Here is a 13,609-nt window from a genome sequence, read left to right as displayed (position 1 = left end):
TGCAAGCAGTTATTCCCATCATATCTATTGGACTAGTCTGGTATCAAAATGGAAATCTGAGCAAGCCCCTGCTGTGGATCAATTAATGTTACAATGTTTTTCAAAAGAAACTTCATTTTCCAGTTATGTTGCATTTAACAGTGTCATCTAAGACTCCTCAACTGCTGGAAGTAAAATCTCTGGCTGCAGATGCAGAGAACAAAGCTTCTCAGTCATTATTCAAAGGCAGCACCTCTGCAAATAAAGGCTCTGAGTTTACCAGTAATTATAAACCTGTCTAGCTAAAACCAGACCTCACCCAGAATGTTAGAGGAGGGAGAAAAGAAAGGTATTAGCTTTATTGATCTGTTCTGAGGGGAAAGCACAGAAAGTGCTGAGGTGAAACATTTAAATACAGCCTGTTCAGACATTTGAGTGCCTGTAAAATGTCTGACTGTGACACTATGTTAAAAATCATGCCCAAAAATAAAAATAAAACCAGTGAAGTTCTTAAAGGTGTCTTAGCACTCAGCAGGAAAATAAGTCTATTTTAGATGTGAAACCATCTTCAAATCCACTGGAGGGCCCACAGCCATTAACAGTATCAACTCAGAGATTCAATCATGTAAGAAGACAAGATTAAGTTTCTGTCTGTATTGTCCTACTTGGCAGAAGAGCCATGACACTTATAATGCCATTGGAAGTCCAATTAGGCACCTTTGTGCAGACCATCCAACATTCAGGATCCAACACAGTGCAATACAGCTTCGGGCAGAGCTAGGCAGGTCTGGGATCAGTAACCACAGTGCACAGCCTGACTCATCAGTCACTTCACCTCCCCAGGTGCACCAAGAAATCCATTCCCTGGCTCCCAACCTTCAGTCTTGCTTTCTAGCCCTCTGCTAGACAGCTGACAGCACAGAGGGATTTCCCAAATCCTCAGGGAGATGGTATGTAGCTTGTGAACATGTCTCATCCCTACCTGCTCACACCAGGCAGGGCAGGGCAGCCCTGGATGTTCCTGTGCCTGAAAGCACAGATGATCCACAGCAGCCCCTCCTGCCTCCATCACCTGGGAGTTCCCCACAGAACAGAGGTGTTCTGCACTCTCAGCAGGATATTCCTGCCAGTTCAGTTCACCTTCAGGGCTATCACATCATGTCAGTGTTACAAACCTCCTGTATCCAAAACTAGAGAAAAGCAAGGCTTGCCCACATGCAGCTGTCTACCAGAGCCCCACACTGACTCCTCTGCCAGAGCCACACCTGGCAAAGCTTTGGAAGTGAAAGGTTTGATCCAGAGCAGAGATAGGCCAGCAGAGAACAGCCAAGACACATAAGGTATATGGAGAGGAACTGAGGCACAAAATCTGTGGGCTTGAATGCGCAGGTTAGATCAGAGCTGCCTTCCCACAAACAGCTGATTAATGACCACACCTTAGTTACTACACGTAAGAGGAGACAAGCTCTGCTTCCAAGCCTAAACAGGCACAGAAAAGAGATCTGTGATGAATGTATAGGGGAAAAAAACACCCACACTCCAACCTGTGGATTGGCCCAAAGCACATTCTTGTTCAGAGCTCCTTTCTGAGGATGATTTGAGTGACAGAAGGAAAGGTATAAAAACATCCTTTGGGGTAGCAGGAATGCTGCAGAGAGCTGCAGGAAGGACAGTATTAATTCATAATGTCTCTATTGGTCCTCACTGATTCTTCAGGCAGTCTGAAGCTGACAGCTTTTTTCCTCTTTTTTTCTCAGCCCTCCTCTGCTTTTGCCATGCAGTCACATAGGTGACTCATGCAAATGGTTTGCAGCTTACAGGAAACACTGCCTGTTCCCTACCCAGCTTGTGGCTGTGTTCAGTGCCCCTATTCCTGGCTCCCTTTCCCCTGGAGAGATGGCTTTTTCCATCAGCTTTGCCAAGGGTGGTGGTTCTAAGACACAAACCTGCAGCACGTGCTGCAGCTCTCACAAGCTGCTTCCTGCTCACCAGAAGATGCTGTGAGAGGCACAGAACAGGCTCCACACATCAGCCCCCTCATACCAGCTGCATTCTCACTCCCTCCTGGACTCTATTATTGCAGACTGCTAAACAGCTGCCACACTCTACCTCAAGCACAGTTGCATCTCACTGACAAAGTTTGAAACTGCTGTTTTAGTAAATCAAAATGTTGTAGAAGGGGAAAAATACTAATGATATCATGTGGCATCATTACTTCACTCAGATAAATCAGCAATTGCCATCTCTATTGGCTTTGGGCCAGCAGTAGAAAAGACTGTTTCCATCTTACAGAAAATGGGAGTGATTTAGTAAAATTGCCCTTGACCTCATGACTTTAGAGGGACCGCATTTTCATGAGCCATTCCCAAGTGAAATCCATGTCTGAGGAACGGTGGTGAAATAATCAGGCTACTAGTAAAGACAGGAGAGAGAATAACAGCCAGTTCTCAAACCCTGCTAATGCAGGGGAACATTAGAGATGCCATGACAGTGGAAAACTGGGGAGAGCAGTCCCAGGACATGTAACACTGTGCCAACACTTCATGCCAACACATGCACTCACAGCCAGGCCTGTCTGGTGAGCAGGACAGACAGCTGCTAAATGAAGCATGCAAGAATGTGACATTAAGCGAAACAGCAAAAAGTTGAGATTTCTGTTTCTCTTCCTTTTTGATTGACTAGAAAAAGCAACAAATCCACAGGCATCTGTGTCAAGTTGACACAAGAGTTCCGTCTGTCTGTAGTACATTATTTTTGAAATTTTCAAACCAGTATATCCAGTTACTACCACTTTCAGTGCAAGAAACACTGGCCCTTTTAATACCTCCTAGACAGAAACTTCGCAACAATTTCCCAAGCAAGGGCCTTCTGTTAGAGCTGCAGTCCCATTCACCTAGGTTCCCACTCAACTTACCCAAAACTCAGCAAAACTTCCCAGATCCGAGAACCTGGGATCCCCATTCCTTCCTCCTGTCTTGGCTCCCCTCTACCTTTCTCTTAGCTTCAATATAAGGGATCCTAAAATTATAATGAACAAACACTGGAACACATCTTGTGTGGGGGTACCAAACACCTCAAGGATGTCAGTAAAGATACAGGGACATGCTACAAATGCAGGACAGAACAAGGCCCACTGCCTTGCTAATCTGAAGTATCTATTATCCATCATGCTACTTAACTCACTATTTTTATAAGACAGACTCTGCCCTTGTTTGCTTGACACTGAATTTATCTATTTTAACCTATGCTAGTAGCAGTTATATTTGGTGGCACAATAAAAAAAAACAAACAAGCACCCTCTTTTTTCAAAAGCCAGAGGACTAGCAAATTTCAAGCAAAAAACTTGGAGCAGAAGGCAAGTAAAGACCTACTTACTACACTACCAGATCCACAGGTTTTAAGGACAGCTCTGACCAAAGGGGAGAGCTGTTCTTCTGCTTGATCCTTCCCTTACAGACTTCCATCTTTCTCTTCTGTTGACCAATGCTTAAAATGCAAATGTCTCCTTTACACCCATCCACCCTGAAAGGAGAGAGCCAGTCCCTTCCACATAACTTGTCTTTTCCTTTCCAGACTGGGCCAGTATTGCATATTCATTACCACATTAAAAACACTTTGCCTGAGGCCTGCATTTCTTGCTGTGCTGTAATGAGTCCAAGACCCGAGCTGTCTGCTTGGGGATTTAGAACACAGATATTTAATAGGTAAATTATAAGGCAGAATTTTTTTTTTTTTTGCTGAAGTAGCACATTTATAATGGTATACTACAGCCACTAAATAAAGATGGGGAGAGCATTTCTTTCTGTTCAGATAACACAATCTCTGGGTTACCGTGGTCTGGCTGGAGCCAGTTTTTGGATGCTGATCTCTGCTCTTAACCTATTACTAGACTTCCCTAATGTCACATCTCCCACTACAGTCAAATAACACATTGGAGCAAACTGTAACACATTTCTAGCACTAACCTAACAGCTTTTAACAAGACCTACACAAAGCAGAGCTGCTAATAAAACCAAAATGCTCTGCAGTTAATTCATGGAAGTTTGCCATTGAGATCCGACCAACACTACTTCAGAGACACTGGCTTTATAAAGCTCAAATCCTGCTTTCATCTAATGAAAGGGCCCAGATCCACATCCTGACAACATTTGACAGCTCTTGGCTCCCTCTGGGTCCTCTGACAATCTACGAAACATATGTAGCACCACTTCCCAACTGGAAACTCTTTTAAAAGCTACAGTATTCTAGAAGGAACAGCAGCATAATTATTATTTTTCTACGTAGTGACAGATGTGTTTAAAAGCCACAAAGATAAACAGGAGGTGAAAAGCTGCACAGTTTGAATTAAAGCTAGTAAGCATAAACAAGCCTCTCCAAGAGCCACAGACCAAGCTCCAGCTCGTTCTTTTTTCCTCATCAAATCTCTTTCCTACTTGAAGTTACACAAGCATGCACCACCTCAGAGTTACCATGCCAGGGCAGGACAAGTTACAGGAAAAAGATCAGTCTACTTTTCCTCCAGAAAAGCTCCAAGACTCCCAGTGTCTCAATTACCATGAAATCCATGAAAGCACCACATTCTGCTATGCTACCTCATACCTCACTTCAATGGGAGGCAGATAGGAACAGTCTTGGATCTCTCACGACAACCACCTCATCCCCATGGGAACCACAGCCCTGCCCTTGGACACTCTGCTTTGCCTTATTTCTTTCTGTGTGCTTATCCCCTGGAATTATGGCTAGTTTGGGTTGCTAGTGTTCTGACAGACATACAGAACTGAGCAAAATCAAAATGAGTCATAGATGTGAACAGGAAAAAAAAAAAAGGAAAAAACAGGAGAGGAAGAAGTTTTTTATGTGACTACTTGGTTGCTAGTGCTCTGACAGACATACAGAACTGAGCAAAATCAGAATGAGTCATAGATGTGAACAAGGGAAAAAAAAAAGGGAAAAAACAGGAGAGGAAGAAGTGTTTGATGTGACTACTTTTGCTTCAAATAATCTTGTCCCCACACTGCTATACTAACGTACAAGCCTCAAAGATGCTCAACTAAAAAGCTCTGATCCTGCCACTTACCTGATGAAACAGAACACATTCTTTCCTTCACCAGCAGCAAGACATCACCAGCTTAATGTTCTGACTAAACTCCTTTCATTTCTGCTCTCTAATTTTGCCTACACCTTGACAAGCAGAGCAATGCTTCAAATTCTGAGAACAGAAAATAAATGTCCTTCTGCTCAGGATATTATTTTTGTTGGCTTTACTCATTTCTCCAGCCTTTAGGTTAGAACCTAGAATAAACACACCAGTACTTCAGAAGGGCAGAGAAGGATTATAACTATACACTCCCCTAGCATATCTAACCAAAACTAGAAGCCCTTACTAGAACCAGTTCAGTGACTACGAGCTACCCAGAAACAGGAAGGAAAAACTGTTTGAAGACATTGCTTGTTTTTTATTCATTTTCAAGACACAAGTATTACAATTTTTAAATCAGGTAACAGCATCAGTTCAGGGACTGCCCACTGCAATGCCTAGAAAGAGCCCAGAGATTACAGACCATAACCTCTTGAGTGGAGACATTTTCCTTTATGTAATATTCATGGCCAACAATGACTTTCCATCTCCTTGAAGCCAGCACATCCTTCCCCCAACAGGAAGGACTGGAGTTCACAGAAGGTTTCTCAGCCTTTTCAGCACAGATATATTCCCTATTATGAATGCAACCCACCAAATTACACTGACATCCCACACCGAAAAACAGCACTAACACTTCAGCCAGCACCTTCCTACTAGCACCTCAGAGCCCATAATCACATGCCTCAGGACTGTTCTTCAGATACAGCTGGAGGTAGTTTTTGTATGTCTGTGGGTCAGTTATTGTAGCCTTGACAGCAGGGTCCTCCTTCATGGCCTCCATCCAGCGTTGGAGCTTTGGGGTGTGATTCAAAGAGCTACAGGAAAAAGGAAGAGACTGCATAAGCAAATGGAAAATTTGGAGGGCATCAAGGAAACAAAGCAGCTTGAAAAATTCCATTTTACTACTTTCTCTGTCCCAGTACAATGTCCAGTTTAGAGCAGGATGCTCCCCCAAACTGCAAGAGAATACAAGCTTCCTTCATCAGCCCCCAAGAGTGGCCCATTGCTGCAGGGTACACCAGGAATACTGATACTGAGGCACTTCAGAACACACCAGAAGCCAGGCAAAGTACTCACTCCTTCAGCTGGAATGGTTCCAGACGTTCAAACCACGGCCAGATCATGTAGTCAACCATTGAGACTGAGTCCCCACCATAAAACACCGTGTTGCGTTTGGACAGAACCTGGGAAGGGTGAGAGGTGTCAGCTGCCCCCCAAAGGAAAAGTGCAGCAGAACACTACACAAAAACCACACTGCATAGTGGAAGTAGTGGCACACTACAAGGATCAGTGAGCAAATGAAGGAGATGAAGTACATTTCTCTTGTGCACGCAGTATTAGCAGAGTCAGTATAGTTAAGATTAATACTACAGCTGCCATTTCACAAACTCAGCCCAGCTCTTCTCCAGAGGTTCAAAATCTGTCATGAAATATGAACCATTAACAAGCTGCAGCATGTGCACAAACAAAGAGGAGATTAGCTCAGAATGTTTCTGATTTCTTGCTTGTCATAAAGCATAAATGGCACAGACTAATCAAACACAGCAGCAAAAATGCATTTCTTGAGCAATATATCCAGCTAAATTAATCATCCTGCTAAATTAGAGCACCATTTTAGCAGGAATCTTTTCTCATGGCAGTTGAGGCCAAGTGGTGTCAGGGAAGCATTTCTAACATTACATCTCAAACTGCATTTGATTCCAGGTGCAAAGGCAACAGGAAGCAAGTGTAACTTACACCAGAAAGAGATCCTCCTTACAGCTCAACACAGAAAGCAGGGCCAACAAAGCATGCAGCAAGCTCTCCTGTTACATTTATGACTCTGATGCATTTTTAAGTGCCATGGTCATCCATGTTTAATATGCTTTAAGGACCCTCCAGAGCTTGTTCTCTTCTTTCATTAGATTAGTGGCTCTAGATTAATTAGTGGCTCTATTTTCGGGCACTTTGCTGTTTTAAAGGTGGAACTCAAAAGACCTTACAAAACTTGGTATTTTTGAACACACATCCCCTATAACTCACATGGCATTTACTGCCTGTCCACAACCCTCATGATCTAGTAGAAATCTTGAACCAGCCCTTCAGGAAGCATGGAGTTTTTGAGCTCCCAGGTGTCAGACAGAACACAACCAGCAGCTGCACAGGGGCAGCGACGGGAACACAGCCCCCTCTGTCGGGCAGCAGAAATGGAAATACAGAAGTGTTCCAAAGTACTTCCCCTCTTGAATATTTCTTACAATAGACTGAGGGAAGTTTGCATGGCTCTGTTTCAGCCTCTCATTCACAGCTGACCATCAGCTGCTGCTGTAAAATCATTCAGGGTATAGTAAAATAGACATCGAAGGAACAGCAAGTCATTTCACAGTATTAATCAAGTAGGAAGAAGGTTAATCCTTCCTTAATGTTTAATACATCTGCATTTTAGGGAAGTGAAACACAGCTTCCCTCAGGAACTTGTCATCTGCACTACTCCAGCCTCAGTCTGACCAGATGGACAAGACTACCCTGGAAACAACTGTGTTTTGGCAGCCCAAGGGGATGGGAAAGCAGAATGCACCAGACTGCTAGGAGAACTAGGAAAGTCCTAAAAGGTTATTGGCAGCTTTGCACCAGAACAGAAATACTCTGGAGGAACTCTTCTTCATTGACCCACACAAGCATTGGCTGTGGCTGCTGAAGACAGAAGGAATGGGTTGATGACAGAGACAAGTCCAACAGCTGCATAGACTAGCCAAGAACCATTACTGACACAGAATGTCAAGTGGCTAACACAGCATCAAAGCCACCTGACACTTCTAGAGCTCCACTGAAGTTGCATTACATCCCCACTAGCAGAACACGGTCCAGGGCTGGATTTCTACAAAGCACACATTACATTCTGCTTCCACACATCCCCAAAGGTAACCTCTAGAATGAAAAAGATTTTATGTTATCACCAAGGTATCTGCTCTGGCTGGTTTTAGCACAGATGCTCTTCAGCAGCCCAGACTCTTCAGCCCTTGCTCTTAGTACATGCTGCAAGGTCTCCTTCACTTAGAGCAGAACAAAGATATCCAAGAGAACAGCAGTCTGCTAGAATTCAAAAATCTCTAGAAGTCTACACAGTCTTTATCATTAGATAAAGTTCAGTTTAGCTAATTTTGGTCCTTGAAATCTATTCCAGTGGTGCCATTGTGCATCCTGGGCTGAGGCTAATAAATTGACACATTGCTTCTTGTTGTAACTACCAACTAAATAAGAGATCTACCTCCAAATGCCACAGCATGACAGGAAAAAAGGGACCATATAAAGGATGGAAATCTCCTCATTATCATGAAATACTCTCACCTCTTCAAGTTTGCCAAACTTTTCAGCAATCTCTGCTTTCAGTGAAGCGGTGTCCTGTCCATCTTTGACTGCCAAAACATGCTTGAAAAGCAAGGATGTTATCTATACAAAGGAAAGTACAAAGTTTTTAATGCACCTATTACAAGAATACAAGTTAGTCACTCAAACTTAAAATGTTAACTTAGATGCTAAGATATTAAATGCAAATTAAATCTTAAGAGATTTGATGTTAAAGAGCTACATAAAGTCCATTGATAAAAATCTTCTATACTTCATAAAAGGCAAGGAAAAGCCTAGAGGAAAAATTAATACAAAGAGTAATGAACTTTAGTCTTGTAATAAGAAGAGAATAGTGAGAAGTGTTTCCTATCTGCACATTTTCTTTCTTGCAACACACTCCCTCTTTCCATTCAGTCTATTTACAAAAGCCTATTGTAAATACACTCTCCCTTTTATTGCCCTTCTTTGTCCACATCTCTTTGCATCTTCTGTTTCTTTCTCTCCTGTCTCATATCCATGTGACTTCTTTCACTTCCTAGACTCCTCAACTCACACACTTTGTATGTCTGAACATACAGAGAGGTTAATCCCAGTCAACCAGCTCCAACCCCAAATAAGAGCCAAAAACAGCCTCCCTACACAAGTCTCATGTTTACAGTCACATGCCATCTCCTGTCCATGGTTTTAGGCTCTCTCAGTCAGGCACTTCCCACATCCTGCATTCACACAGTACTTCCTACAGAAAGGATCAGAATAAAATACAGCAATTGTCACTTTCCAGGTCTCAAATATTTGGCTGGTTTGGTCTGCTAACCGTTGCTCTACTGTAGGATGCTCAAAATCCTACCTCTGTCACACAAACTTTCACTTCCTTGGATGCCTTCCTGCATCCATCACTGCACATAATTCTGGGAGCAATTCAGAGACACAGTGGATTGTATGTGCTCACAGCAAAAGGCCCCAAACATCCCCTCTGCTTATTGAAATGCTCATCCCAGACACAAAACCTGCCTTCAAGGATGAAAGCAACATCAGCAACAGAGCTGCAGTTTTTAGTGCAATGGTGAAGTCAGAAACAGTTCCACTCTGATCACACAGTACCTTCGAGAAGTCTTCCAAGAGCATCTTCTGACAAGCTCGCTCATAGGGGTCTGAAGGCATCAGCTTCTTCCCTGGAAATGCTTCATCCAAGTATTCACAGGTGATTGGGGACTCCCAGATCAGCTGGCCCTTGCTGGTCTCCAGGACAGGAACCAGCCCAGAGGGGTTCTTCTCAAAGTACCAGTCAGGTTTGTTCTTCAGATTGATGTTGATTACTTCATGGCTAAAAGAGCAAAAGAAAAAAGACTCAGACAGGCTCAGTTCTGCTCCAGTCCACCCCATACCATGGTGAAATGCAGTTACCTCAACAGTTAGTACTTGAGAGGCTCAACCCCCAAGCCCCTGTACTCCCCTGTTTTCTTTGAAGCTGTTTGCAGGACTAATCCAACCTAATGTGTTGGTAGTACAGAAGTACTATCAACTTTGCTGGAGAAAGCATGCACAGACTTGCAATGAGTTGTTTGCACACTGCATGCATGTCTTTTATTAGTTTAACAAGCACCCAGCTACCAGGCCAAAAACAAAGATTAGAACTCAGCACACTTATCACACGTGAGTTCAGGGACAGTCTAAGAAAGAAGCAGCTGACTGCAAATGAGCTACACCTCAATTAGGAAATGCACCTGAACCTTAACTGCCCTTAGACAAAAGAGCAAATCAGGAGAGCATCCTTCCTACTTATCTTCCCAGCCTATGGCCTCATAAGGAACAAGTGCTTAGGGTAAAGGCAAATAGATATTGATTGAAATAAATACATGGGAAATATGTCTATATTAAAAAAAAACAGAAGTTATATGCTAAGTTATACGTGTGACCCCAGAAAATTCCAATTAAGTCCAAAGGTCTGCTAAACACAGCTGAGCCTTCAAAACAATTAAGATGTTACCAGAAGGCAACTATCACATCTAAGTAGCCATAAAACCTCTCCAAAATCACTATGCTACAACAAATCTTCCAGCTCCAACATCAGTCCAAAGACACTAAATAAAAACAAAATTAAACTGACCCAGAAGTTTTATTGCATCTACTCTTTCAAAACAAAAACACCCATGTAAAAAACAAAATTAGCTAACTCAACTGTCACCTTACTTTCAAGGGACCTGTTAGCATTCCCTATTCCAACATGAACTCCCAGCCCTGTGCTGGTTAACAAACCACTGGCATGCCTTGAACTTGGCAGAACCACAAAAAGATGGAAAAAAATGGTTAATTTTAATTTTTACCTGAGGGAGACATTAGACCCCTTTCAAGAATGCTGAAATGGCTATCTTGAAAAAGAAACAAACACAAGCACTGAATTTTATTAACTTACTACAGCACAAGAACAAGACAATGTTATAGGAACACAGCACATTTTCTCTTTTAAAAACATCACTCACTCACGAATGGGAGTGTTTTGTTGGGCAGTGACACAACAGAAACACTGAATACCCGTAGCTTCCAGAATTTTCACAGCCATTCACATCAAAAACAAACAGTGAATGTTATGTCTCTACTCACATTTACACAGGGCAAAAAATATAAAAGAAAATCAGCTTGGGGTTTTTACTTTGGGCCTTTACGCAGCTGCTTTCATACACACCCTACTCATTCAAGCTTCAGAGCAAAATCTCGCACAGAAGCCTCTTCCCAACCAGTTCGTTCGGGGATGTTTAACGTAGGAAACAGAGGAAGCCAGGCCCGCCGCCTGCTCCGTGCGGGTCCGGGGCTGCGGGCGGAGCTCACCTGATGCCCTTGGCGCGGAGAACCAGGCGCGTCCGCTGCGCGTAGGGGCAGAAGCGCATGCTGTAGAGCCGGATCAGCCCCGCGGGCACCGGGCCCGGCGCCGCGCTGCCTGCGGGGGGAGCAGAGCGGCTGTGAGCGCCGGCACTGCCCCAGCCCGTGAGCTGTGCCGGCCCCGCAGCGCTTACCCTTGCCCAGGCTGCGGGAGTGATCGCCCGACATCCCGACACGACGCGATGGGCTCCGATGTGGGACGGCTCCGATCCGGGAAGGCCCCTCCGCAGCGCACGGCCCAGGGCCGCCGGCACCGCCCGCCGGGGGGACGGGAGTGCGGCCCCGCCTCTCTCCCTGCCTCCCTTCCCTCCCTCCCGCCTCCCTCTCGTCCCGGGACAGCGCTGCTGCTCCTCAGAGCTGCCCGGTGGTCTCTCCCTGAGCTGGCCGCCCGCCCCACCCGGCTGGGACAGGCACTGTTCAGCTGCTCTCGATGCTCTCCCTCCTCGTTTACAAATAACTACACAACCACCTCCGGTATTCCCGTGGACATAGGACACGCACGGCCGAACTGCCCCTCACGGGCCAGGTGTGTCTATGCCCAGTGCCTCCAGCAGCTGCTGGGGTACCAGGTTCCCCTCAGTGCCTCCTCCTGCATCACCCACCACCCTCCAAAACCCCATCCAACCCCACCTTGAGGGTAACATGAAGCGTTTATTTCTCCTGCAGCTGTTCTGCTTCATGATAAAAACCCCGAGAGGAGATAATAACGCAGCAAGCAACAGAGCATAGCAAAAGTTAAATATAACTTAATTACTACAGTGCAATTATGAGGGATTCATGCTTGCTTCTGCAAACATCTTTGTGGGAACATCAGTGTGTGCATAGAGCAGAAGAACCAAAGCACAGACTGAAGTCTTCTCCATCCCTTTGCTCCCTCTTCACTTGAGATTAGGGCACCAGGGCCTTCTTGTACCAGCTTTCCTTGAAGTATAATAATGGAAATGGACGTGCTTTCCTCTTAATGATTTTCATATATTCACACAGTGTCCAAGTTGATTTCTGACCACAGAGGTAAAGTGATTCCTTTTCTGTGGCTCCATACACCAATCTTCAGGTTGGCACTGGACATTAATAGGAAACAGCACATTTGTAAGGACCAGTAGGCTGGAACAGCTGTACCAAAGGGAGGGAAAATCCTGGCAATGTCAAACTCCCAGGGGTAACAGAGCATTGTACAGCCTCCCCATGCTTGCACAGGGGACAAGTCCTACTTGTTTTGGTTTGGTTTTGTCACTGGAGTTGGGCCTCAGGACCAGATAACAAAAACCAGTATTTTCTGTGGTGATCTCACCTGCAGATAAACACCAAGGTGGTCACTAGTAACATAACCATGACCTTGACACCATTATCCATTGCAATGGAAGAACATGATTTTTGTTGAGTCACTGCTTCTTGATTATGTGCATATTAAGCAGCTCAGCACAGAAAGGGAGTGGTAATTTGTTGCACAAGTCTGCCATGCCCTAGGCAAACAGAACCTGTACATATGGTGCTCTTTGCCAACAAAAAAATTTATCCTACCATAAAAAAAAAATAAAACCCAATTGTGTTAGAGGACATAGTCCTTGTTCCTCTAAGTACCTATCCTTAGTAAAGATTCAGCAAAATTTTGCGTGATAAAAATAGAGCAGATTAGTTTGAAACTTGTCATAGCAATTATGAAACACACAGGCAGTTTGCTAACTCACAGCCTGGAGAGAGGCATGTAGGAACTCAAACCAGCATCACAAGACCCACATGCTACAATAGGTCCTCTGAAGTACCAAAGAAAATAAATCCACTTCCTCATTCTCTCCTGGTGTTGCCTGGCATGCAGAGTGCCTGTGGAGACAGGAGGTAAGGAATGGGCTTGTCCTACTGCCACTCTCCATGCATTGCCCTCTAGCACTGTGAGTGCACACCAGAATTGCACAACTGCACATTTCCACTGTACAGGGAAGTTACAGCAAGCTAACACAAACAACACACGATAAATAACAATCCTCCCCTAGGAAAGAAAATCTATTATTTAAGTACTTGGAGGTTCTTACTGTGTCACCAAGCTAAAAGCTTCAAGTACAGAGGGAAAGGCTGCAGGTGTACTTTCTCTTTTTTCTGGGGAAAACTTCTCCTCAGCTTACTCTGAAGCTTCAGGAGCTTTATTGTACACAATCCAAGAAAAACTTTTGTACCTTGTAGAATTACGGGATCATCAGGGTTGGAAGAGACATTCAAGATCATCAAGTCCAACTGTCACCCCTAAACCACATCAACCCAGCACCAGATCCAGACCACTCCTGAATGCCT

General features: G+C 44.3%; 1 protein-coding gene across 1 annotated transcript; it reads right to left on the bottom strand.

Annotated features, from left to right (window-relative positions):
• Window positions 1-5,420: 5,420 nt before the first annotated feature.
• Window positions 5,421-11,601, bottom strand: LOC121341933 (glutathione S-transferase omega-1-like). The gene is made up of 6 exons (XM_041415910.1): window positions 11,458-11,601; window positions 11,273-11,381; window positions 9,548-9,770; window positions 8,447-8,548; window positions 6,197-6,303; window positions 5,421-5,934 (listed from the first exon to the last, which is right to left on the bottom strand). Exons 1-6 carry the CDS (start codon window positions 11,489-11,491, stop codon window positions 5,781-5,783), a joined length of 729 nt encoding a protein of 242 aa, XP_041271844.1. The 5' UTR covers window positions 11,492-11,601; the 3' UTR covers window positions 5,421-5,780.
• Between the last annotated feature and the right edge of the window lie 2,008 nt (window positions 11,602-13,609).

Source organism: Onychostruthus taczanowskii, unplaced genomic scaffold, assembly GCF_017590055.1.
Source record: "Onychostruthus taczanowskii isolate IOZ18803 unplaced genomic scaffold, ASM1759005v1 scaffold5, whole genome shotgun sequence".
Taxonomy (NCBI): Eukaryota; Metazoa; Chordata; class Aves; order Passeriformes; family Passeridae; genus Onychostruthus; species Onychostruthus taczanowskii.
This window is presented reverse-complemented; position numbering and strand designations above follow the sequence as displayed.

What these genes read in the sequence shown, in the direction of transcription:
- LOC121341933 (XM_041415910.1), bottom strand. Translation starts at nt 11,491, where the DNA reads ATGTCGGGCGATCACTCCCGCAGCCTGGGCAAGG. An exon ending in TCTTGGAAGACTTCTCGAAG is followed by an intron (nt 8,549 to 9,547) that starts GTACTGTGTGAT and finishes TCCTTTGTATAG; the next exon opens with ATAACATCCTTGCTTTTCAA. An exon ending in GAACCATTCCAGCTGAAGGA is followed by an intron (nt 5,935 to 6,196) that starts GTGAGTACTTTG and finishes TTTTTCCTGTAG; the next exon opens with CTCTTTGAATCACACCCCAA.